We start from the raw sequence: 25,724 nt of genomic DNA, 5'->3' as shown, positions 1-25,724 counted from the left end.
CACAGCCCCTGACCATCCGGGGCCACTGCTCCACTGGTGCCTTTCATATGTTCTGACACCTATTTTTCGGCTGTGCAATACTGTCCACATCTGACTCAGGCCCACAGACTATTGGAGGTTGCAAAACCATTGAAGGTGAATGGCCATCCCTAATTGGTGCTGAAAGGCAAAAGCCAGTCTTCTTGGAACAACTATCCTTGATCCTTATTCAGAGATGCACGCAAATCCGATGATTTCCATACATCTCCTATGGGGCTCTATTTATTAACATTATTTTACTAAAATAAAGTGAAAAAGGGTGTTTTCACACCCTTTTCACATTATTTTAGTATCACCTACAGTTCCTAAAGGGCAATTGGAGTAGAATTCGTAAAATTCTACTCCAACCCCTAAGTATCACTTATTTTTAGTAATCAGATCGCATTTCCCATAACTGTAATGGGAAATGTGATCTGGCCAAAGTTAGTAAAAATAAATTGTAAAAAAATACCGGGGAAAGCCCTGTGATAATAACGCCACCTGGAGGTGGCATTATCCAGGGTCTCCCCCGGTTACCGGACTCCTGCTCCGCTCTGACAAGCTGTGTGGTCAAAACAGACCACAAGATGATACACTGCAAAAAAAAAAAAAAGTATAAAATAAAAAAAACTTACCTGACTCCAGGGACCCGTGGTCGGGACTCCGGTGATGTCCTCTCTACGGTTAGCTGGTCTCCCATGCTGCACTGCGGCCCGGTCGTCACCTGACAGGGTCCCAGTGCAGTATGCGATATCAGCTGACCGGAGGACATGGAGGACATCACCGGAGCCCGGAACATGCAGGTAAGTGTAATTAAGGGAGAGGGGGAGTCGCGAGGGGGGGAGGGGGAGGGGGGTTGCGGGGGGTCCGCGATCACGGGGGCGGGGCTTGGTGATGGGGGCAGGGCTTAGCACCGTGGGGGGAACCAGCGGCGTCTAATCGGTGCATGCGCGGGGCACTTGTCACGGTATTTTTTTCCGAAAATACCGTGACTAGTGTGTGGAGGGGACTCGCAGGGACAGAGCTTTCTCGCAAGCTCTGTCCCTGCAAGGGATTTGTAGTAACTCCCTGTGATATTGCCTGAATTCGCAATGCGAATTCACTTGGTAATATCACACTACAGTCTGCATTACCAATGCGGATTGTTGTAAATAGAGCCCATGGTGAGATATCAGCGCATGCGCAAATGCCGCACTGAGCATGCGCAGATCTTGTTCTGCGAGATCGCTCACAGTGCCCCCCTAAGCTGAAGCTTGACTGACCTGCTGCGCCCATTTGGGGCCTGATGGGGCGGTGACAGGCAGTGTTGCAGAAAATGGTGTGTCGCCTGTTTTCTCTGACAGATTGGCTGGTACTTTATCTCCTTCCACTTTATCTCTCTCCAAGGCTTAGTACATAGACCCCTAAGTATGGAATGCTCTGCAGGTATTTTTCCTCATGTGCTGATCACTAACTGGTTATGTTTTGTGTCTGAACCCTTCAGGGACAGACCGTAATCCATGCATACAGCAGGCTGTAACAATTAAACTCCTGACAGCACCAGACAATCAGACCTGATGGGGGTGTTGTGTGATTTGCATCTGCTGCCAATTCTTGTTTTGCCCATGTGCACTTCTGGGGGCTGTGATAATGCCAGTTGATGTCTTTTGGCCCTGGAAGTCACTGCCCTGATTTGGGCAGATCTTTACATGGGCTGGGCAGATCAGTGCTTAATTTGGGAAGATCTGTGTGTGTTTCAGATCAGTGCGTGGTGTGGGCCGATCAGTGCGTGGTGTCAGCAGATCAGAGCGTGGTGTTGGCAGACCAGTGCGTGGTGTTGGCAGATCAGTGCGTGGTGTGGGCCGATCAGTGCGTGGTGTGGGCCCATTAGTGCGTGGTGTGGGCCAATCAGTGCGTGGTGTTGGCAGAACAGTGCGTGGTGTTGGCAGAACAGTGCGTGGTGTGGCCAGATCAGTGCGTGGTGTGGCCAGATCAGTGCGTGGTGTGGCCAGATCAGTGCGTGGTGTGGGCCGATCAGTGTGTGGTGTGGGCCAATCAGTGCGTGGTGTCTGCAGATCAGAGCGTGGTGTTGGCAGACCAGTGCGTGGTGTTGGCAGATCAGTGTGTGGTGTGGCCAGATCAGTGCGTGGTGTGGGCCGATCAGTGCGTGGTGTGGGCTGATCAGTGCGTGGTGTGGGCAGATCAGAGCGTGGTCTTGTCAGACAGATCAGTGTGTGGTGTTGGCAGACCAGTGCGTGGTGTGGGCCGATCAGTGCGTGGTGTGGGCAGATCAGCGCGTGGTGTGGGCAGGTCAGTGCGTGGTGTGGGCAGGTCAGTGCGTGGTGTGGGCAGATCAGTGTGACGTGTAGGTAGATCAGTGCGGGGTGTGGCCAGATCAGTGCGATGTGTGGCCAGATCAGTGCGTGGTGTGGGCAGATCAGTGCGTGGTGTGGGCAGATCAGTGCGTGGTCTGGGCAGATCAGTGCGTGGTCTGGGCAGATCAGTGCGTGGTCTTGGTAGATCAGTGGGTGATTTGGGCAGATCAGTGCGTGGAGTGGGCAGATCAGTGCGTGGAGTGGGCAGATCAGTGCGTGGTGTGGGTAGATCAGTTTGTGGTCTTGGCAGATCAGTACATGGTCTTGGTAGATCATTGCGTGATTTGGGCAGATCTTTATGTGGTTTGGGCAGATTAGTGCAGGCAGTCACTCCTGATCATCTCAGCAGCATGTTGGGATAATAATGATATATTGTGCCAGTAGATAAATTAGCGTCATGCACCTTAATAATAGTTTAAACCCGACACTGCAAAGGACAGCTCTTATTGGATAAGCTGTCCTTTGCTTAAATGATCATGCATATGGTGTTACTAAACGCGATCATTGACGGGATGCGCAATGCTTGATGCATCTCGCCCTCTGTCATTATTGTTTATAACTAACTTCTTCTGTGCTTAATTGGAATTACTGTTACAGGAGGTTTTGGTCGCATTGTTCACAAAGTCGGGTAATGGATAGCCGGCAAGGACCAGCTATGCGCGTGCACGCTGGGTCCTTGCCGACCCCGACTATCTACTGAACATGCCCGTCAACCTCACGTCGCACGTCAGGTTCGGCATGTTCAGAGATAGGAGGTCGGGCTCCTGCACTGAAAAACTTTCAGTGAACGCCGTCCAGTGCGGTCACCGTACCTCGGCGAACTGATTGTCTGAACGCTAGACGTTCAGTCTTTCAGGTCGCCTGGTGGATAGGCCCCTTAAGCATCAGTTAGTACTACAGTGACATTTCTTATCCGAGTTGCCAACATTCTGGCTGCCGCTTCCGGGAGTGGGCAGCCAGGTCGGCAAATCAAGGGGGCGTGACCGGCATTTGTGAGCAGAGAAGGGGCGTGACCACAGGATCGCGTCATTTTGGCCCCGCCCCGCTACACAATGCAGAGATTAACGGCATTGTGAAGCAGGGGGTGGGGCCAAAATGACACGATTCGGTGTGAATCACGTCACCGGCTCCCGGAAAAAGACTGGGGAGGAGAAGCAGGTGGGCGGAGCTGGGAGCGGCCAGGAAGCATCACGAAGCCCCGCCCCCTCACGGGAATTTGACACGGACATCGGATATTTAAAATAGGGGGCGTGGCTAAATGACGTAATTCTCATAGAATCGCGTCATTAGGCCAACGCACTGACCTGCCGATCCCCGGTAATATTCTCCCCATTCTGCCCACTTCACTTTCCGGGGGTGCAGGGGGTTACCCGATAAATCAGGAGAACCCCACTACTTCTGGGAGGGTAGGCAAGTATGTCTACAGTACTGGCTCCATGTAGCAGGATATTAGGTCATGTACACTACACACGGGGATATGATGAACAATACACAGATGGATATGAAATGCCCAGACACCCCCCGTTTTTCTCCCCCAAATGCCCAGCAGTGCAATGTTCAGGCATCCAGTTCACATCTAGCACAAAGTTCTGATCGGTCATCCGTCTGCAACCTTATGCAAATGCAGCTACAAAGCTCTTTCCTTGTGTACATCCGTATGGCTGAATGTGCCAGGACTGAGATGCCAACTTTTAGTGCCCCTACATGCTGTAATACTAATTGGTGCATCCTTAGACGCCACTATCAGTTACTATCAGTATACTCCCCTTACCTCCCGTATATCAGCCGCATAACTGGTATAATGCCCGGGAGACTCCCCAATTTCTGGGAGTACTCCCGCACTCCTTAGAGAGTAGATCCCGCCCACTTCAACAGTGCAGTGTATGGTGTGACGGATTGATGACACGGTTTGTGGTGGATGACGTCAACGTGGCCCCCTGCCACCCGATGGCACAAATCGTGGCATTGGACGGCAGGAGGCGGGGCTATGATGATGCATTTCATGCACCATGCCTCCCTGCCCATCTCACCTGGAACGTATATGTATGTAAGCTGAATGAAAATGAATGATAATCCTAAAAGCTGACCACATTGCGGGCAGCCACTGTGGTAAAGCTACAGGAATATTGGCTCAGTCATTACACATCCGTTTATCTTATACAGTGAACAAAACAAACAAAGGAAAATAAATTAACTAACGTGACACGCCTCGCTGGCGGCTGCTTAGACAGACCTGCTGGCGGATGGAGAAATGGTAATTAAAAGTCCCTTAGAGCGACGAGCTGGTAATTAGCATATAAATCAAAATTTTTACAAAACTTTCTTGACATGAAAACCTGTGTGCCGTCACCGGCAGAGATAGACTTGGTATATTATATTATATGGAAGACATATTATAGGCAGCAGCTCCTGTGATCCCTCGGACACTTGTTTTGGGTCTGTCTATTGCTGGACTTAGTAAAAACTCTAATAAACTACTTTTCAAGCTACTAAAGAGTATGGTAGCCACATTTCCAAGCAACCCTTGTACCTCCTATGCATACAGTTAGAAATACAATATAATTTATAGTATCAATGGAAATAATGACCCATTATTTACAACAGGGGTGGGGAAACTTTTTTCTTCCGAGAGCCATTTTGATATATATAACATTATTAGCGGGCCCGGTGCAGGCCACGCCCCCTCCACGTGATGTCACACGGGGCGGAACCACAATTGCTGGTGATTCCAGCAATGCCAGTAGCATCCTGAGGATGTTCCAGGGAGCTGTAAGGGCAGCGGTGTGACCGTACTAAGGACGCTCCAGGCGGCACTGCTGCATAGACTCTGGCTGCAGGGTGCTATTCTAGGCACCCTGCTAGCCAAATGAGGCTAGCAGAAAAAAGCTCAGAGGGCCAGACCAAATGATTCCGAGGGCATTATACGGCCCCCGGGCCTGAGGTTCCCCATCCCTGATTTACAAGGTAAAGGAGACCAATGTAACACAATTTAGATTCTTGGTGTACATATAAAACAGTGACTGTAAGTGCATTGTAAATTTGACTTCCAAAAAATATATGTATTGAGACTTTGGGGTCTATTCATGTAGATCTTGCGGTATGAATTGCTGGCCACAGGGGTGGCCGTCTGAAGGGACCTGGTATATGATGCTGGTACATCAGCTATATACAAGACAGTGTGGCGGCGGGGGCAGGGCGAGCTGGCAGTGGAAGCAATGGCCAGTCAGCAGACTGATGCCGGGTCACTTCACTATACTCTCCGGAATGTCCCTGTAACACACAGGGAGCAGTGTAGTTTGTCTCCCTCCCACTTTCTCCCTGAGCACAGCTGATTGGCCGGTGTCAGAGAAAGGGGCAGGGAGACAGCTGTCTTCCCTGCTCTTCTCCCCCCCCCCCCCCCCCCAGGAGGCTGTCCCCACCATCCTGAGATGGAGAATAAAAATGTAGAAGCGAAACAGGAAGCTGAGCTTTCTGTGGTTCTATGAATCGCTCTCCTCATACTGGCGTATGGGGCAGTGATCCTGACACAGAGCTGGGGCACCGCTGGAGAAATCTCAGATTTCTTCACGGTAACCCTTTCTTTGAATAGGGGGAAGCAGTGAAAAGCCCTGTTATCACTGATAAAGGGATTTTCACTGCTACATGAATAGACCCCTTATTACTTTACTGGATAATTTTCTATTGATAGTTATGTTGGGTAGGGGTCTATTTATTAAGCAGTGCCTCCCTGATTTCTCCGGTGGTCCCTCCATTCTCACTGTGTAGCACAGTCCCCATAGCCTGCAATGGGGACTTCGAAGTCAGTTCACTTAAACAAACTGAGACACGATGCTTTTCTCAGTTGGAGATAAAAAGATAAATTCTTTCTATATGGCATTATGATCGCTTACAGTCCCGTCTGACGTCTAAAGTCTGCTGAAGATTGTTCCGCACTCGCGTGATGTGTTTCGGGCTTTCGGTGCATCCATGCGTAGTACAGAGGAGCTGCGGGCCAGCCAAACCTGAGGGTTTCTACTCAGAGATTCTGCTGAAGTTAATGTGCGTACATGACCTCTTCAGCTATGAAATGTAGTTGTCAATTTTCAGTCAACCAGGGCCCAGGGCCGGACTGGCTGTCTGGCACTACTGGCAAATGGCAGAGGGCCAATGGCCTCAGGGCTGGCTCGGGGAGGGCAGATGTGCCCCCACCCTCCACCCCACGCTGCTGGATTCATGTTATGCGCTCAGGGAGAGGGCAGAGGCGGCGGCAGTAATGGGCCAGGAAGAGACAGGGGTGTTCCGCGAGGTTGTGACATGTGGATCGCTCCCTTTGCTAGAGCCTAAACAGCGAGCACAGGGCGGACTGCCAGGACTGATCTACAGCCCCAGTCCGTCCCTGCAGCCAGCGTTAGGCTGACTAGTGACTACAGAGACAAAACTACATCACCAAAAAGATGGCTATCCGTGCCACCTTTACCGACGGCTCAGGTTTCATAAATAGCAGCAATAAAACATTCTCTTTCTCCATTAAGCAGCATACTGAATATTAAATATAGTAAAACAGTGATAAGGATCAGATAGGTAAATTTTACCTGAATACTTGTGAACTTGCTAACTTTTTTGTATCATTGAAGAATGCATTATTTAAAGTTATTTAATATTTACATTTGATCCCTCCTTTCCGCCCCCTTTTTACATTATTACATACATTCCTGGCTCTTGGGGCGTTCGACCAGTGCGGTCAATCAGGGCCGAAGAGTCCCACGGGAGGTTGGGGACATGCACCGTCGCAGATCTGCTTTGCTAAGCAGAGAGCAGCAGTGTCATTGAAGCTGAATGGATGCCACGCACACGCCGCGTCCATTCAGTGCAAGGAGACGACTGGGGATAGTCCAGCTGCTGACGGAGTGCTGGGCTCGCACCCAGCCTGACGTAAAGCGGGAGGCGTGCCATACATGCACTCCCCCAAATAGCGTCATCTAGGGGGCGTGGTCTTTGGAAATTAGCCCACATCCCTTTTTTGGGTGGTAAAGGGGGTGCTGACAGATACTGGAACCAGGCGCTGCTCCACCTGGAGCCGAACCTGCAAAATAAACTTACAATTCTTTATATGTCGTTATTTTTGTATCTTTAAAAATAAAGAAATGTTTAAAAAAAATAAAAAATTAGACATAAGAGAAACAACATGACATATAACATTGTAATAATGGAAATGGTCCAAGGTTAGAATAAAAATAAAAAAGGCTGATGAACACAATGAATATTCAGCCATATAAATAGTAAATGTAAATAATCAGTCAAAAGTTCTTTAGTTAATTTTGTTTTTTCTACAATTGCGACGTTTAGACTGGCGATATGTTTGTGTGAAATTGAGCTAAGAAAGAACCATAAGTAATGTAAATCTATATAGTTTAGATGTTTTCGTTTTTTTTATTACCATTTTATTACATTTATTTTATTTCTACTTCGTTTTGTTTAATTATAATGTTTTTGTTAAGAGGAATGACATCTGTGACACAACTGCATGAAAGGTTTTATGGAGTTTATTCAGATTTTGCATCAGAGTATGGCCTGCATGGTGAGCGTTTCAGCATTCATGTATCTAACGCCCTGGCATACCCAATACATTGTCAATACACATTTTTGTGAAATCTCCTGCACTAGGCTGTTAGTACATAGCAACAATTCATAAAATTATGCAGCAGCTGCAGATTCTATATAATTTTATGAAAAAACCTTGATAAATCGGCCCCTTAACGAGATAACAGACAGCACACTCACCGGTATACAAACTCATAAAAAGAATAATAATAACAATAGATTCTTCTTTATTATTATTCTATTTATGAGTTTGTCAATATACTAGAGATATGCAGTTCGTATTTGGCTGGGATCATCCCGCCAAGTTCGGATCTCAGAATGAAGCAGAACTTCGTCTTTCAGGACATCTGTGCCAAGATGTCCATGAAACATGACGTTGTGCCTCATTATGAGATTGTAACTTGGCGTGATTATCCCCGACAAAACCGAACCTCTCCTCTGTACTATCTACTACAATCTACTGGTAAGTGCGTGGTCTGTTATCTTATATTGTTTTTTTCATTTGTAAATGACACAGTATTTACCAGTGATGTGCGGTGAGGTCAATGGCTGGTGATGCACACATGGAGATGGGTCTGAGTGCTGGAAGCCTGTCTCACCCCCTACTCACTGTAACTCTCCCCTCACTATACTAAGCTTCAGTGTCCATTTATTCCAGTACCTGCATCACTGTGTCTTCTTTTGCTGCTGATGACTGAACTCAGATATCTAAACACTGTAGTGCACTTCCTGGTCACATGACACTTTCCTAGGTGTCCATCAGTGCTCAAGGCATGCCCCCCATTATTATTATTATTAAATTTTATTTATAGGGCGCCACAAGTGGTCCGCAGTGCCGTACATACAGTAAAGGGCACACAGCAAATTACATTACAATACAGTAGCCATACTCAGAGGCATGCCTCTATTAGCTCTCTTTCTGTGCAGCTTACTGCCTGTGGTGTGGCCCCACCTCCAGCTCTGCAAGCAGTGTCTGACTATACAGAAGTGAGGCTGAGCTGTTGTTGCCGCATCTCTTGTCTCCCTGCAGTCCTGGGGAGCGCCACAAAGCTGACTATAAAAAAAAAAAGTTATAAATATCTTCTTTGTATTATTCTAATAATTTTTATATCAAATCTACATCCCTGGTATTTACAGAGACGGCAGCAGCAGCTGGTCCACAGCACCCTCTGGCCAGGGCCTGAGGTTTCCCCTGTAATTGCCATTTTTTTCGAAACAGATTCCTTAAGGCTTAACTCAGAGAGACGGACACTCATGCCGCCGCCGTTCTAAAAAAAAAAAAAAAACGGCCCTGATTCAGAGCGAACGCTCTTGAATCAGGGCCAATGTTCTAAGATGAAAGGGCATTTTAACTATAGAGGATGTGCTTTCAATATCTACCTCCCAGACACAAATTCATTTATTTAGGAACATCTTTACATCTTGTAAAGGTTCAGCAATTACAGCGGCTACTCTCTTCTGTTATCACCCAGAGGACAATCGCTCTGTAATTACTAACCACTCGTTCCTTCACACCAGCAGCCTCTCTGGACAGACTTGATGGAGAGGGGGACGCCAGGATGGAATAGAAGTACTGCAACAAAAGCTGGGTACACACTTGTCGATATATCGTTCCATCAATCGGCGAATGATATATTACAAGTGCATGAATGGGTGTGTAACCCCCCCAGCGATATGTCTGTGAGCAACGTTCTATCAGATCATCCCTGCAGCTCAGCAGATGTGTACAGACGACCCGCCGACCTCATGTACACTTACTGCAGGGAGCGCCGACACTGACATCTCAACTGTCCACCCAGTTGTGATGTCAGCCCAGATATATGGAGCAGCCGATTGGTACAGAAAGTGTGTATAGCTTACCAATCAGCCGCTCTGATAGTGGATCGTTCTCCAGAAAGATCTGCCATCTCAATGTGCCTTACAATAGTGATTGGCTGCTTACCTAAGAAATATCCAAGCAGGAAACGACACTACGGTGCGGAGTGTGAGTAGGACGCATCCGCAACCGCTTTTGCGTCCGTCCGAGGCAGCCTGCTTACTACTTTTTGCCTAGGTGATAATCAACCTATCTATGCAAGCCTTTTATACAGATATGTAATATGATGTGGAGACGTGGGATGGGATGTACAAAATTGCGATCCAACCTCTGAAAGTGCCGTTTTTGTTTATATTAGAGATGTGCGCCGACCCCCGTGTTTTGGTTTTGAATCTGTACCTCCTCTTGTTTTGGATCTGGATTGGTTTTGCCAAAACCATCCTTGCGTGTTTTGGTTTTTGGTTTTGGTTCTGTATTCTTTCTAAAAACAGCTAAAATCACATAATGTGGGCCTGTTTTTGTTCCTACAGTATTATTAACCTCAATAACATTTATTTCCAGTCATTTCCAATCAATTTTGACCACCTCAAAATATGTTTTTGTCATCTAGTTTAGGGCCAAAAGGTTGCATCCAGCTAGCTGGCTGAGTAAGCTAAGTAACAGCAGTGGGCGACACAAACATGTGGCAGTTCAGCTTCCAACGCGGATACAGTGTTATACAGTGTGGGTTGGATACACCAATAGTGCACCTACTGTGACAGCAGTGTCGGCAGTGCAGGTGTTGGCCGTGTCTTCAATGCGAGAGTGCCAATGGTGTCCTCAATGCAGAAGTGCCAGCGTTCTTGGCAGTGTGGCGGTGTTGGCAGAGTGGGGGTCCTGGCAGTGTCCTGAGTGCATAGTGCCGGCAGTATCGGCAGAGCGGGGGTGCCAGCAGTGTCCTCAGTGCAGGTGTGCTGACAGTGTCGACTGTGCGGGGATGCCCTCGGTGTGGGAGTAGCGCCAGCGTGGGGTCGCTGATGGTGTCCTCAATACGTGCGGGAGTTTTGGCAGTGGGCCTGATTCAGACCCACTCGCGAGCTCACTGGGGCTTGCGATGGACAAGACCCTACAGACCATCACCCGGCCGCTCGCAAAAGCTGTGGGTGGTCACCCACAGCTTAGCGAGTGGCCAGGAAGCCGGCTCTCAAAATAAAAAAATGCCGCCCTGATTCAGAGCGAACACTCTGAAAGAGCGTCCGGCTCTGAATCAGGCCCAATGTTCTCAGTGCACGTGTGCTGACAGTGTCGGCAGTGCAGGGGAGCCGGTGGACGGTGTCCTCAGTGTGGGAGAGTCGGCAGTGTGGGTTCGCTGACGGTGTCCTCAGTACGTGGGGCAGTAGTGCAGGGGTGTTGACAGAGGGCCTGATTCAGAGCCGCTCGTAAGCGACCGCTCGTTCGCTCCGAGCGATGTTCGCACAACTGCGCATGCATATGGGTTGGAATACGCATGCGCGAACCAGTCATTGCGGTCGGAAATTGTGTGCTCGCAAAATAGCGAATGCCTGCTAATTTGAGTGACAGAATGAGGCGTTTGTGGGTGGTAACAGGGGAAGGTGCTTGAAAACGGGGAGTGGAGATCTGAACGCAGGCGTGCCAAACTGTCAAAACGGGCGTTTTAAGGGTGTGCATAATTAACAAAGCAGCGTCATCGACCACGTCACTTGGTTGTCTTTTAGCCTGAACTGTTCGCATGATTGCGATAGGAAAATCCTACCACAAGCACTGCGAGCAGTTCATACGCCTTTCGATGTACTCGATTAATCAAATAAATAGCGGAGATGACGTAGGATGCGAGCGGCCAGGGGGCGTCTTTACAAAATAACGAGCGCATGTTTCGTTCGCTCGTTCAGACATAGAGGCGTCAACAGACCGCAAAGAGCGAGCGCTCTATTTAAATATCCGGCCCCTTTTTCTGAACGAGCGAGCGCAAATAGCGTCCGGCTCTGAATCAGGCCCAGTGTCCTCAGTGCAGGGTGTCGGCAAAGCAGGGGTGCCAGTGGTGTCCTCAGTGCACGTGTGCTGACAGTGTCTTCAGTGCAGGGGTGCCGGTGGATGGTGTCCTCAGTGTGGGAGTGTCGGCAGTGTGGGTTCGCTGACGGTGTCCTCAGTACGTGGGGCAGTAGTGCAGGGGTGTTGACAGTGTCCTCAGTGCAGGGTGTCGGCAAAGCAGGGGTGCCAGTGGTGTCCTCAGTGCACGTGTGCTGACAGTGTCGGCAGTGCAGGGGTACCGGTGGGCGGTGTCCTCAGTGTGGGAGTGTTGGCAGTGTGGGTTCACTGACGGTGTCCTCAGTACGTGGGGCAGTAGTGCAGGGGTGTTGACAGTGTCCTCAGTGCAGGGTGTCGGCAAAGCAGGGGTGCCAGTGGTGTCCTCAGTGCCCGTGTGCTGACAGTGTCGGCAGTGCAGGGGTGCCGGTGGTGTCCTCAGTGTGTGAGTGCCAGCAGTGTGGGGTTACCGGCAGTGTCCTCAGTGCAGGGTGTCGGCAAAGCGGGGGTGCCAGCGGTGTCCTCAATGCATGTGTATTGACAGTGTCGGCCGTGCAGGAGTGCCGGCAGTGTGGGGTCGCTGATGGTGTCCTCAGTACGTGGGGCAGCAGTGCAGGTGTTCTGGCAGTGTCCTCAGAGCAGGGTGCCGGGGGTTGTCGGCAGAGAGGGGGTTCCAATGGTGTCTTCAATGTGGGGGTTTTGATGGTGTCGGCAGTGCACGGGTGCCGGTGGTGTCCCGAATCTCCAAAATTCGGATGGGTCTGGTTCCCGGAGAAACGGACCCGCTCATCCCTATTCCCCCTCTATGTCCATGTGGATAGTAAGGAATAACATTGCACAGTAACTTCCCACATGCTAACATAGCCTGGCTAAATGATCCTAAAACCAAGGGGAAACACTAACGTCGCTATCTGCTGGGGGAGAGATAATGGGTGGTCCTGTGCACACACGGACCACCCCGTAGTTTCGCCTATGCTCATCAGGAGAGCTGTCCTTTGCTTAACGCATCATGCATACAGCCTTATGCATGTGATGATTGGCAGGATGCAATGCTTGATGCATCCAGCCCCATGGGGTCTATTTATCAATGGTGGCTCGTGGGCGTGATGGTAATTATCATATGCAGTAGTATAACAAAGTATTACTTGCACTATTTAACATGCCTGGGGCTCCTTGGCGAGCCCTGCCGAAATTCCCCCTCCTCAATGATTGCAGAGATTTTTATCTGCAACGTTTTCAGAATATATAAATGAGAAGCCAAAAATAAATAAATTCAATATATTATTTACAATAAAAACACATACTTCCGATTAAAACTATCTATTTACACTTATACACACAGACATACACTTCTAACAAGAACATCTCTTCCTGAGAACTTTTTAATCAATGTGTCAGTTTATTTGCGATTGTGCAGCTGTGCTCATAATAGAACATTCACAGATAACTGTAGTCCTGGTAGCTGTGTGTTATTCGATGATTTACAGATCCTACTACAGAAGATTGAATGCCAGACACCAAGGACACGTGAGAATGGGGTTATTACCATTCACCTGCAATTGGCAGACCTGGGGGAATATTTACTAAAACATGGTTTATCAATCAATCAGCGGCTTTGACTAAAGGATTTAAAATGGTGACACTAATGCCGCATATCCACTAGCAGTTATTAATGAGCGATTGCACGATTACGACATCGTAATCGTGTAATCGCTCATTAATCGTGCACAAATCGCGCACTATAATGTCGGAAACGACCAGCGATGCGCGCTCCCGCTGGTCGTCTCCGACGTCAATCATCGGCTGAATATGTCGGTCAATCTGCCGATAACGACAGATTGGAGATGTTCAGGGATGAGGGAGGGTGCCTACACTGACCGACTGATCGGATGGGGAACGATGGTACGATTACGATTTTGTAATCGTACTGTCGTTACCTCATCTGCTAGTTGATGTGCGCCTTACTATAGGCTAAATCTGGCTAGTGTATCCCTTATTGCAGTTGGCGATTTAAATCCACCCGTTAAAGCCGCCCTGGTGTGGTAGTTCACCAGATCGTGTACCCGACTTATCACTCTCCAAGGCTTAGTAGCGGCTCAGACAAGGGACCTGATTCAGCAAAATATAGATCTGGATATACTGTCACTGAATAGATTAATATGATTGTTAACCCAGTGGTATTGTGAAGCTTATGACTAGATCCAGACAAAGGGCCTTATTCAGAGCCGGACGCTATTTGCGCTCGCTCGTTCAGAAAAAGGGGCCGGATATTTAAATAAAGCGCTCGCTCTTTGCGGTCTGTTGACGCCACTATGTCAGAACGAGCGAAGGAAACATGCGCTCGCTATTTTTTAAATAACGCCCCCTGGCCGCTCGCATCCTACGTCATCTCCGCTATTTATTAGATTAATCGAGTACATCGAAAGGTGTATGAACTGCTCGCAGTGCTTGTGGTAGGATTTTCCTACCGCAATCATGAGAGCAGTTCAGGCTAAAAGACAACCAAGTGACGTGGTCGATGACGCTGCTTTGTTAATTATGCACACCCTTAAAACGCCCGTTTTGACCGTTTGGCACGCCTGCGTTCGGATCTCCACTCCCCGTTTTCAAGCACCTTCCCCTGTTACCACCCACAAACGCCTCATTCTGTCACTCAAATTAGCAGGCATTCGCTATTTTGCGAGCACACAATTTCCGACCGCAATGACTGGTTCGCGCATGCGTATTCCAACCCATATGCATGCGCAGTTGTGCGAACATCACTCGGAGCGAACGAGCGGCCGCTTACGAGCGGCTCCGAATCAGGCCCAAAGACCGCTAAATAAACAATTTATTACATGATGCATAAAAGACAAGAAATATAAAAATATTAAATATCACACACAATACAAAACAATTACATACAGACTGGTTCAGTATTATTTTAAAGGTCACAACGGATAACCCCTGCAGAAGGTATCTCTGGTGACCTATCTTGAATGTAGCACTATTTCAATGTGATTCCACAATGAACATCAGCCTCCAAACAAGTAATTGATACAGATCACTCGTTGTGCAAAGGCTCCTTCCCATATGTATAAACATGCAAGTTGATTACAGTCCTTGCTCCATTTGACCAAGAATGGTCTCCATTCATGTTTTAACTCTGAGTCACACACTGACGTAATCTCCCTTAAATAAGTACTTAGTGCTGATGTGTTCAATTAGCACCAGGTAAAAGAGCACTGGTATGCTAAATACATTTAAAAGTCTCTTTAACACGGGTTCATTAGTGAGGACTCGCAGTCCTAATAATAACAGCACTGTCCATGCACACAGTCTGTGTACTTATTTAAGGGAGATTACGTCAGTGTGTGACTCTGAGTTAAAACACGAATGGAGACCATTCTTGGTCACTCGTCCGGCATAGACAGCCCAGTAGAGTGAGTGACAGGAGAGGCTGTTTGTGGATGGTTACAGGGGCAGGCCACTAGAAACGGGGGAGTGGAGGTACGAACGCAGGCGTGCTTGTGTTTCAACGGCTTTACATAGGCGTGTATAATTAACAGGCAGCGTCATAGTACACGTCACCTGGTTGTTTTTCACACTGAAGGGATCGCAGTGCTTGCGGCCAGGTATAGTCAACCTCAAGCGCTGCGATCGCATCTGATGGTGCTCGATGTACCAATGTTTTCATGCACTTCCTGGAGATGACATGTGCAAGTGGGCGTCTTATGAATGGCTGGTGGGCGTCTGCATACACAAAGTGGTCGCTCGCCAAGACATAGTGGGCGTGCTAATGCCTTGCCGAGCGATCGCCTGCCTTGCTGGGTGTGCGCTGGATTTGCATACGCTGGGAGCGAGCGATCGCATCTAGCGAAATGGTCTGAATCAGGCCCAAAATCTCATGAGATGTGAAAATGACTATAACCTCAAAGATTGGGTATTGGGAATCCCTGTTCCTGAGTTTGCAGAATAGAGATGAGCTGTAGGCCGCGATTTTAACACCGCTCTAAGGCTAAATACACATTGGTGTTTGCAATGTGCTCTTCTCTACATGTTATAAGAGGTTTATGTAAGCTGTGATATGACTTAAGGCACTTTCATAAGTACATTATGATGGTTTTTAAACATGTGTCTGTGACAAAACTAGAAGTTTTTCTCCTATCCTATCCAAGTGTACGTCTAAATGCCTTGTAGCCACATCTTATTGCATTTACATGGGCTCCTATAGAGATGAATGTAAATTCTTTATGTCAACATTCATTATGTGAATACTGTCATGTTGCAACTTGCCTTAGAGACAGATCCTATATTTCCATTGTCCTCGGTTATGAAGCAGATAGCCTTAGCCTGTGCATTCATATAATTGTGGGCCGGATTCAGAGATGTACGTTCATCCGAGGATGACCGCACATCTCCGATGTTGAAGGGTCTGAGCCTGCGCAGGACCTGTTCTGCGCATGTGCAGAACGGGTCCTGCGATCTCACTTGCAGACCCCTCCCCCCAAGCAGCAGCAAGAATAACATGCTGTGGCGTTTGGGAGGTTGAAGCAGGGCCAAGCCTGGGAGCCGTTTCCGGAAGTGGAGGCTTATCGCCTTAGTTTTCTGGGAGGGACGAGGCCTGGGTCTGCTCATGCAGATTCCTGGCCTCTTGTGTAACCCTGCGGGAGGCTTCAGCTCCGGCAGCCTGGTCGCGATGGTGATCCCAACCTGCAACGTCGGCCGCAGTGCTTGGATCGCAAATGCAGCAAGGTGATGTCTGACACCTCCTTCTGCATTTGCTTGTGAGATGCACTGCTGAGAGATTTGCACTGCTGTTACTGTTAATGTGAAGGAATCGTGCCCATCAGACCTGGCACTTGCTCCAAAATAGCCCCACAAACAAATAACTTGCTTCAAAATAGTCCTGCTCTCAGATCCCACATGTACACTGAAACTAGGGTTGGACAATCGAAGGGTCGGCATCGATGTTACCCATGGCAAACATCAATGTTTTGACCCACTGCTGGCAGGTCCAATGGAGCTATTGCTTTAGTAAGTCAGATGCTGGCGACGATAATCATGACCAGTATTATACACCAACTGTTGTGTACAATTATAAAAGGTCAGTACTGGAAATGCACTTTCATCAATATCATAGCAAAACAATTGGTGGTGAGGAAACGTCGAACTTCCGATAACAATGGGAAAATCATTGACCATCACTGTTTACTAAACATCGCTCTTCGATGTCCATCCTTCACTGAAATCTCCTCATATGCCACTCAGTCAAGCCTGCATACCCTCCATGTGCCACTCAGTCCTTCCAATGCCACTCAGTCCAGCCTGCATACCCTCCATGTGCCACTCAGTCCTTCCAATGGCACTCAGTCCAGCCTGCATACCCTCCATGTGCCAATCAGTCCTTCCAATGCCACTCAGTCCAGCCTGCATACCCTCCATGTGCCAATCAGTCCTCCCAGTGCCACTCATGATTTTCCCATCAGACCCCTCCACATATCCCACTGAGACCTCCCCTCAGGCTACTCCAATCACACCACATACCCAACAATTTCCATTCAGACCAGCCTCTTTCTCTAAATAGTCCCCCATGACCACAGACCCCACAACCCTCAGATTATACATTTACACCAACACTTCTAAGTAAACCACTTAGACCAGGGGTCAGGGAACTTTTTTACCTTTTACCCCGAAATATATTTAGCTACGCCGATGTTACCCCCTTGATTTGAAAGGAAGGAAATCATATAGTAGTGCCCCCATAGTTATGCCCCTGTAGTAGTGCCCCCATATAATGCCTCAGTAAGTGCCCCCATATAATGCCCCTGTAGAAGTGCCCCCATAGTTATGCCCCTGTAATAGTGCCCTCATATAATGCCCCTGTAGTAGTGCCCACATATAATGCCCCTGTAGTAGTGCCCCCATATAATGCCCCTGTAGTAGTGCCCCCATATAATGCCGCATGTACCAAAAAATACCTCTTACCTTAATCCCCGCTCCTGCATCTCCCGCCGTCCTGTCCGCCCGGCTGCTCCTCGGAACTATGGGAGAAACGTCATGACGTCTCTCCCATAGTGCGCATGGAGAGAGCCGGAAGCTGGAGTTCAGAAGAGAACTCCAGCCTCCGGCTAACGTGGCGCTGCAGGGAAGGAGCCGGGCGCCCGCTGGCAATAACATCTCAGCGGGCATCGGGCTTAGCAGCTCCCTGCGGCACAGCCGGGCACGCATATAAATCATTCTATATTGTAGAATGATTCATATGCATGCCAGGCTGTCCGTTCATTACCCCAGGGAATTTCATTTGTACCCCATGTGGGGTAATTTACCCCTGTTCCCCGACCACTGACTTAGACCTACCCATATACCCCATATAACATGGATTTTCCTTCATGACAATCAGACCTCCCACATACCCCACACATGACTTTCACACTTCTCCAACATAATCCTGACACCTCACACGCTCACCACACCCACTCACCCTCCTCCTCTGATTGGCTGGGCAGCATTACTTCTGTGCAGTGTACAAAGGTCATGTGGCACACAGGCAAACGCGGGTCATCTCGACTGTTGTAGCAGATATCTCGGGCCTGATTCAGATGTGGGTGAAATGCCGATACTTGCGCAGTTGAGCAATTATCGGCTGACTGTGTATGAATCACAATTGCACTGTGCATGCATCAAGGAACCTTAGCGATGCCGCTTGCAGTAAGGATTTTTTCGCAAGGTGATTGACAGCCAGGGACCGTTTGGGGGCGGTTACGGAGAGTGGCGGCAAAAACAGGCCTGTCGTGACCGTTTTCTCGGCATTTCTCTCTTTATACGACTGCGATCCTGTAGGCAGAAAACATGGCGCCAGTGTCTCAGTTCAGGCGGCCATTCTGCGTGACCATAAAGTTATTCAGATGGCCGATTATGAAATGATCTGCGGTGGCTGCGTATTTGTAGTTTTGTACGCACTTTCTTGGATTTCCGATATCCCCAGTGGCGTCTCATTACATACCTCGGCGGCTGCAGCATTAGCTTGTTATCGCACAGTGGCTGCGTACAGGATGGCAGCTGCAAAAGCATGAGCCGATATCTCTGAATGAGGCCCAGTGTTATATCTAATGGCAAAGAAAATAACCAGGCATGCCTAACCATTTCATCTCTGCTATAGCCAAGAAGCAAAGGAAGCAAGCAGGAATAAATACACTGCATCAGTGTACTGTACCTGGGAGCACTACAATCCCCAGCAGGTCATGTCTACCGAATGTTAATTAGATCACCTTTTCTTTCTCAAATACTCTTATTCGCCATACAAAAGCTTAAAAAATGGTAAAGTAATAATAGATGGTAACAGCTGCCCTGTCTACTATGCTAATGCTGCAGGAGGCGGCTGGGGCAATAGACGCCTCAGAGACCCGAGTGCTGCGTCCGAAGGCGCATTATCAGATCATCTGCAAGACCATCAGCGACCTCAGTAACCCTAAGGTCACTTAGATTGCCCCTCGCAGGACACACTTATCGGGTACATACCGGCGTTAATAACACCGGTATGTAACTAGAAATGTGATTACAATTGTATAGGACAGCTCTCTTGATAAGAGCTGTCCTTAGAGGGACTTCCTGCTCCCTCCGCGCATGCGCAGAATGAATCACGCACCGTGGGGGACACTGGGAGTGATCCAATTGGATCCCTCTCAGTGTAGAATGCAAAGAGAAGCTTCTATTGGGCTGCCCACCGGGTCCAAGCTCTGGAATGTAAAGCATCCACTAATCCTACAAAAGTGAATTCATAAGATAAGTTTCACCTCACAACAATGAAAATGTTTCCGATGTGAAAATAGTTACTTCTAATTGATCTCAGCATGCAAAGAATGATTATGACATTTAAAACTCTCAGTTAGCTCTGAGTTCCGAGATATAGCCCATTTATGACGATGTAGGGGTATTCATGGTGAAGTGGGTAGAATGGAGAGATCTTACCAGCAATCTGCGTTCCGCGCAGAGGGGGCGGTGCCTAATGACCCAATTAAATGACTCAGTTATTTGTCCCCTCCCCTATTCAAATATATGCGATTCACGGGATTACCCACACAAGATAACTGTGGTGCACTGAGTGACAAGCATAGTGAGCGATTCCACCAAGACATTTCAGCAATGAAACAAAGATATCAGGGTAGGTGATCACTACTGTTGGACAGTGACAAGAGATGCCCCAGAAGAGGAGTACAAGCGACAAGCAGAGAGAAAGCACCCCCATGAATAGGCCGCTATATTACATAGTACTTTCCTATGCTGTATGTTTGTTTCCTATGCTGTATGTTTGTTTCGTATGCTGTATGTTTGTTTCCTATGCTGTATGTTTGTTTCCTATGCTGTATGTTTGTTTCCTATGCTGTATGTTTGTTTTGTATGCCGTATGTTTGTTTCCTATGCTGTATGTTTGTTTTGTATGCCATATGTTTGTTTCCTATGCTGTATGTTTGTTTTGTTTCGTGTTTTTATTTGTGATTAATTGAATTAAAAAAACTGTTATTTATTTACTATCAAGAAAATATCAGATTATTTTAAAATATCTTTTCACTATGACTATATTACTAATGTACATACAGTATAGCCCTCTAACCTCTTGTACTTCTCCCTACTTTAGTTTCATCTACTTCTTACTCACCACCAGGGCACCTAACACTTGGCTGCTTATGTTCTGTTGCTTATCTGGGTGTTATGGTCACTAATGTAGCAATATATATATCTATGGCCCTCATTCAGAGCCGCTCGCTATTTGCGGTCGTTCGTTCTAAAACAAGGGGAGGCTATTCAAATGAACCTTTCGCTAATTGTGGTCTGTTCACGCCTCTAAGTCTGAACGAGCGAGCAAAACTTGCAGTTGTAATTTTGAAAAATACGCCCCCTTGCCGCTCACACCATACGTCATGTCCGCTATTTATTAGATTAATCGAGTACATCGAACAGCGTATGAAATGCTCGCTATTCTTGTGGCTGGTTTTTTCAACCGCTATTTTGCGTACAGTTTGGAGTAAAAAAAACCCCAAGTGACGTGGTCAATGACGCTGCTGTATTAATTATGCACTTCCTTAAAACGCCCGTTTTGACCTTTAAGCACGCCTGCGATCTAATTCCACACACCCGTTTTCAAGCACCTTCCCGTTTCCACCAACATACGCCTCCTTCTGTCACTCAAAATAGCAGGCATTCGCTATAGAGCGAACAAACGATTTTCGGCCGCACTGACTGGTTCGCGCATGCGTATTAAAATCCGTACGCATGTGCAGATGTGCGAACATCGGTCAGAACGAACGAGCGGCCGCTTACGAGCGGCTCTGAATGAAGGCCTATGTCCTGGTCCTGTACTGTATTGTTCTGTAAGTCGCTTGTCTACAACTTGTTTATGTGCTTTGTAAGGTGCTGCGGAACATTTGTGGCGCCATATAAATAAATGATAATAATAATAATAATAATATAGTGCAAGTAGTGTAGCTCAAAAAATAGAGCTAGTAAAAACATTCTGAAATCATTTTAGTTTTTCTTGACCTCAAATTAGTAATGTATGACTATTTTTAGAAAGGAAACAAATTAAAAATATTAATTTGTTGTACAGTGTTTTAAAAAAAAATGTATGCAGTTGTGTTGATAACAATTATGTCATTCTTCAAGTTTTGTTTGGAATGTTATTACAGTTTCTTTTGTATTTTTGCAGTTAACAAAACCAGAAGGATCTGTGATGGATTTCCCAGCGCTCATCATCTTCTTATCGGTTGCGTGTGTTAATGCCGCTGCATCGAGAACATTCCTATGGCAGGAAGTTGGAAGCCCTTCCTGCGTGCGCTGCTGTGGAGCATCAGGGGAGCCAGTGGAGACCCCCAAGAAGAGCAGAGTGAAGGAATATGTTGTCCACCCACTGCCAAGAGTCCAGCCGCACATAGATATGACTATTCTCAAAGGTGAGAGAGCGATGGCTCTGAGGACATGACTGGAGGGCATGGGGCAATGACTACTGGTCTCCTGCGTGGGGCATATAGGCTGGCCTGAGGTACTTGCACATGTAATGGATACCACATGAGCTAATCCGCTGACACGGTTTCCTTACTCCCATCCTGTATTATTATTTTCCAGAGCGGTGGGCCTGATTCTGAGTCACGCGCAATTTCGAATGCCGCCACTTCAAGCGAGTTTTAACAAGCTGCACACGCGCTGCAGCAAACACACGTGTCTCTGAGTATCGCCAGGCGATTCCAAGTCCATTGCAACCTGGGTAATTTCTCTCCATCCGTCAAATGAGCGTTACTGGCCGCATGTTAGGAAGAAATCTGACTCGTGGGCGCATTGCGGTTGTTTTTAGCCAAAGTTGCGCTATATTCTGAGTTGTGCGTACGGCGAGTGTACGCCATTTTCAGCCGCATCTTTTTGCGCCTTGCATGGGGTATGTGTTATTGCCTATAATTGTGGAGAAGGATGCTGAAGCGGGGGGCTGCGGGCGTGCAGTCGTAGCGATGTATCAGTCTCAGCATACGAGCGCATACTCACACTAGACCTCCAATCGTGGCCGGCAATGTGGCCGCTTTGGGTGCTACTCCCCCTTACTGCTAAAGACACTAAGCATCGATTATCATTGCTGCCTTCATTCTCTGGATTTAAGGGGGCAATAATATGAAATACAAAACCAGGAGCGTTTGTTGTATTTAATATAATTGCCGCTTTAAAACCCGCAGGGGCGAAACCACCAAAAGACGCAGCTTTCGAAAAGCGCCGCTTGGTAAATTTAACCCTTAGTGACTTCCCCTTGGTACGGTAAAGAAACTGTCAGCAGAAGGAGGAGGAAGCAGATGTGAGGCGCGTGGGAACAGACATCTTCATGTTCGTTTAATGAGAGCCAGGAAAATGTCAGGTCAGGAGCTTACAGTACTGAACAGGCTAGGGTAAAAGTGCAGGGAATGTTAATTAATTGCAAATGAGTAATAAAAAGACAAATCTAATTCAAGCTGTAAACAACCATTTTACTGGGCGATCATCATGTTATTGTTACAGTAGTTACGTACACAGCACACCTAACACAAGCTCCAATACCATTGTTATTATAATGTGATGAACTGGTGCAAACCCTCAATCCCACTGCAGTGTTGTATCAATTTATTAGCAACCCCTGACATATACAGCGCATTAGGCATAAAGTCGGACCAAGTATAAATGCGTACGGACCTCCCAGACATCTGCATATTGCACATACGCCAAAGACAGAGATCGACGTCTGCAAATGCGCCAGATCGGGCATACGTACATGGACCAAGTTCGCTAGGAGCACGTTATCCATAAAATGGGCCTTTCTGGCCGATATCTGGGAGCGACTACGTGTGAACACATGGAACTCCGTCGGCTTCCGTAATCGTTGGTGGAGTGCGGACAGAGATGTGACGTGTGTTGCAGACGGATCCCTTGCACCTAGCATGGTGGGCGTAAGTCGTGGTACTAATAATGACGGCTGCAGACATTCGGATTTTTTATATAATCGGGCAGATTCTCGCATCAGCATATGGAAGTAAGGGCCTGATTCAGACCCGCTCGGGAGCGCATAGCGCTCGCAAAAGGATTGATGGCCGGGCAGTGTGCACGCGAGCCCTGTAGCGAGTGAATTTTCATTCGCTGCGGGACTCACTATAAGACGGGGCGGCTATCGATTGTGATTGACAGCTCGCCCTGTTTTGTAGGCGTGCAGGGAGGGTGGCTGGACAAACGGAGGCGTTCCTGGAGGAACACCTGCCGTTTGTGGGCGGCCCTACTGACATCACCAGTGATGTCAGTAGTGAACTTCCTGCTCTATTAGAGCAGGAAGCTCACTGGGGCTTGCGGTGGACGAGACCCTACCACAAGGGTCTCGTTGCAAGCCTGATGGTCGCGATTATCGTGACCATCGCCAGGCCGCCCGCTAAAGCTGTGGGTGGTCACCCACAGCTTAGCGAGCGGCCTGGAGGCCGGTGTAAAAAAAATTGGCCTACCCTGATTTAGGCCTCTGAATCAGGGTCTAAGTAGGCTGCCGCGGCTGGACGGAGAAGCATCTATGGATGTATCTGAGTTAAGATCAGGAACAAAGTGCACATTACCACACTCCAGGAAGGGTACGAATCAACACTCACACATTAGATATGCAAAAATAAAATAATGCTTGCCTGGCAGACCATGACAATCAAATGCAAACTGAGGTGGTGACTGCCGGCAAATGTGCATTGCAATATCTTATCGCCCCTCAGTGAACAGAGGGCCTGATTCAAACCCGGTCGCAAGCGCTGAGCGCTCGCAACCGGGTCGATGGTGGCCCACAGCACATGCGCACGATGGAGCCGGCAATCCGTCGCTCCAGGTCTCATACCAAAGGGGGCGTGCTGTCGATTTTGAGTGACAGCACGCCCCCTTTGGTGGGCGGGCCAGGGGGGTGGCTGCCCAGACGGAGGCGTTCCCACGAGTGATGTCAGTGGGAGAGATTTCGGCTCTGTTAGAGCTGAAATCTATCTGGGGCTTACAGCAACGAGACCCTACCACAAGGGTCTCGTCGCAAGAACGATGGTCTTGACCATCGCGACCATCTTCCTGGCCGCTCGCTATAGCTGTGGGTGGTCACCCACAGCTATGCGAGCGGCCAGGAGGCCGTTCTAAAAAAAAAAAGACCGGCCCTGATTCAGAGCGAGCGCTCTGTCAGAGCGTCCGGCTCTGAATCAGGGCCAGACTCCTTGGGGTAGATTTATTAAAACTTCTAAGAATGAAAAGAAACTGATTGGTCGGTTATTTGGTCGGTTGATATTGTTTCTTACATAATTGTTATATTGTTCTTATCATGTTAGTTATATGTGTTTAAATGACCATGTCATGCATTTGCATCCTACAAATTATAATATTTAATTTGTAGAAACTGGATAACTGTATAGTGTTAATGGGTAACAGTGAAACCCTAGCAAAGCTAAGATCAGGGCCACGTTTGGCGGCAATCCTGTAATTATATTGGATTTAATATTTAGCAAGAGGAAAGCTTAGCTGCAAAAATAAAGAGCGGCAACACCTACCCTCCAACATGACCCATTCCATTAGGTACAAAATGCTCTGCTCCTGGACTTCCCATCTAATTTATGATTGCAGCCACCTGTGGTGAAACTCCTGTCTTATCAATTACCTAGTTCAACACAGGTGTCTGCAATCATAAATTAGATGGGAAGTCCAGGAGCAGAGCATTTTGTACCTAATGGAATGGGTCATGTTGGAGGGTCTGGCAACATAGGATGGTGACATATCACATGGAAAGCTGGGAATGGGGAGGAGTCAGGGCAGCAACATAGGATGGTGACATATCACATAGAAAGGTGGGAATGGGGAGGAGTCAGGGCAGCAACATAGGGTGGTGACATATTATTATTATCATTATTGTTTATTTATATGGCGCCACAAGTGTTCCGCAGCGCCTTACAAGGTACATAACCAAAAAAGTGACTTACAGTAAAATACAATACAATGAAGAACAAGGACATGGATAATATACATTGATACATTGGTGGCCATAACTAAGCAACAGAGCATAAGCACCAAGTGTTAGGTGTCCTACAAGGTGAGTAAGAAGTAGATGAAAATAAAGTAAGGAGAAGCACAAGAGGGTAGAGGGCCCTGCTCGCAAGAGCTTACATTCTCAAGGGGAGGGGCAGACAGATGGCCATGATACAGATGGGGAAGACAGGGAGGAGGGAGCATGTAGTAGCAAGTTAGGATGAGAGCTAGAAAGCATTGATGAAGGAGTGGGTCTTGAGAGCCCGTTTGAAGGATTGTAGACATATCACATGGAAGGCTGGGAATGGGGAGGAGTCAAGGCAGCAACATAGATGGTGACATATCATGTGGAAGGCTGGGAATGGGGAGGAGTCAGGGCAGCAACATAGTTGGTGACATATGATGTGGAAGGCTGGGAATGGGGA

The 25,724-nt window shown here is 47.9% G+C and overlaps 1 protein-coding gene across 1 annotated transcript in view; it reads left to right on the top strand.

Annotated features, from left to right (window-relative positions):
* C1QTNF8 (C1q and TNF related 8) overlaps positions 1 to 25,724 on the top strand; it is a 39,183-nt gene that overhangs the window by 11,132 nt on the left and 2,327 nt on the right. The window contains exon 3 of the mRNA XM_088464957.1: positions 21,476 to 21,719. Within this exon, the coding sequence (XP_088321083.1) occupies positions 21,500 to 21,719 (220 nt within the window). The 5' untranslated portion in view covers positions 21,476 to 21,499. The remainder of the gene's footprint in view (positions 1 to 21,475; positions 21,720 to 25,724) is intronic.

The sequence above is a fragment of the Taudactylus pleione genome, unplaced genomic scaffold, assembly GCF_031769625.1.
Source record: "Taudactylus pleione unplaced genomic scaffold, aTauple2 ptg000061l, whole genome shotgun sequence".
Classification (NCBI taxonomy): Eukaryota; Metazoa; Chordata; class Amphibia; order Anura; family Myobatrachidae; genus Taudactylus; species Taudactylus pleione.
Note: the sequence above shows the minus strand (reverse complement) of the source record. Positions and strands in the feature narration are given on the sequence as shown.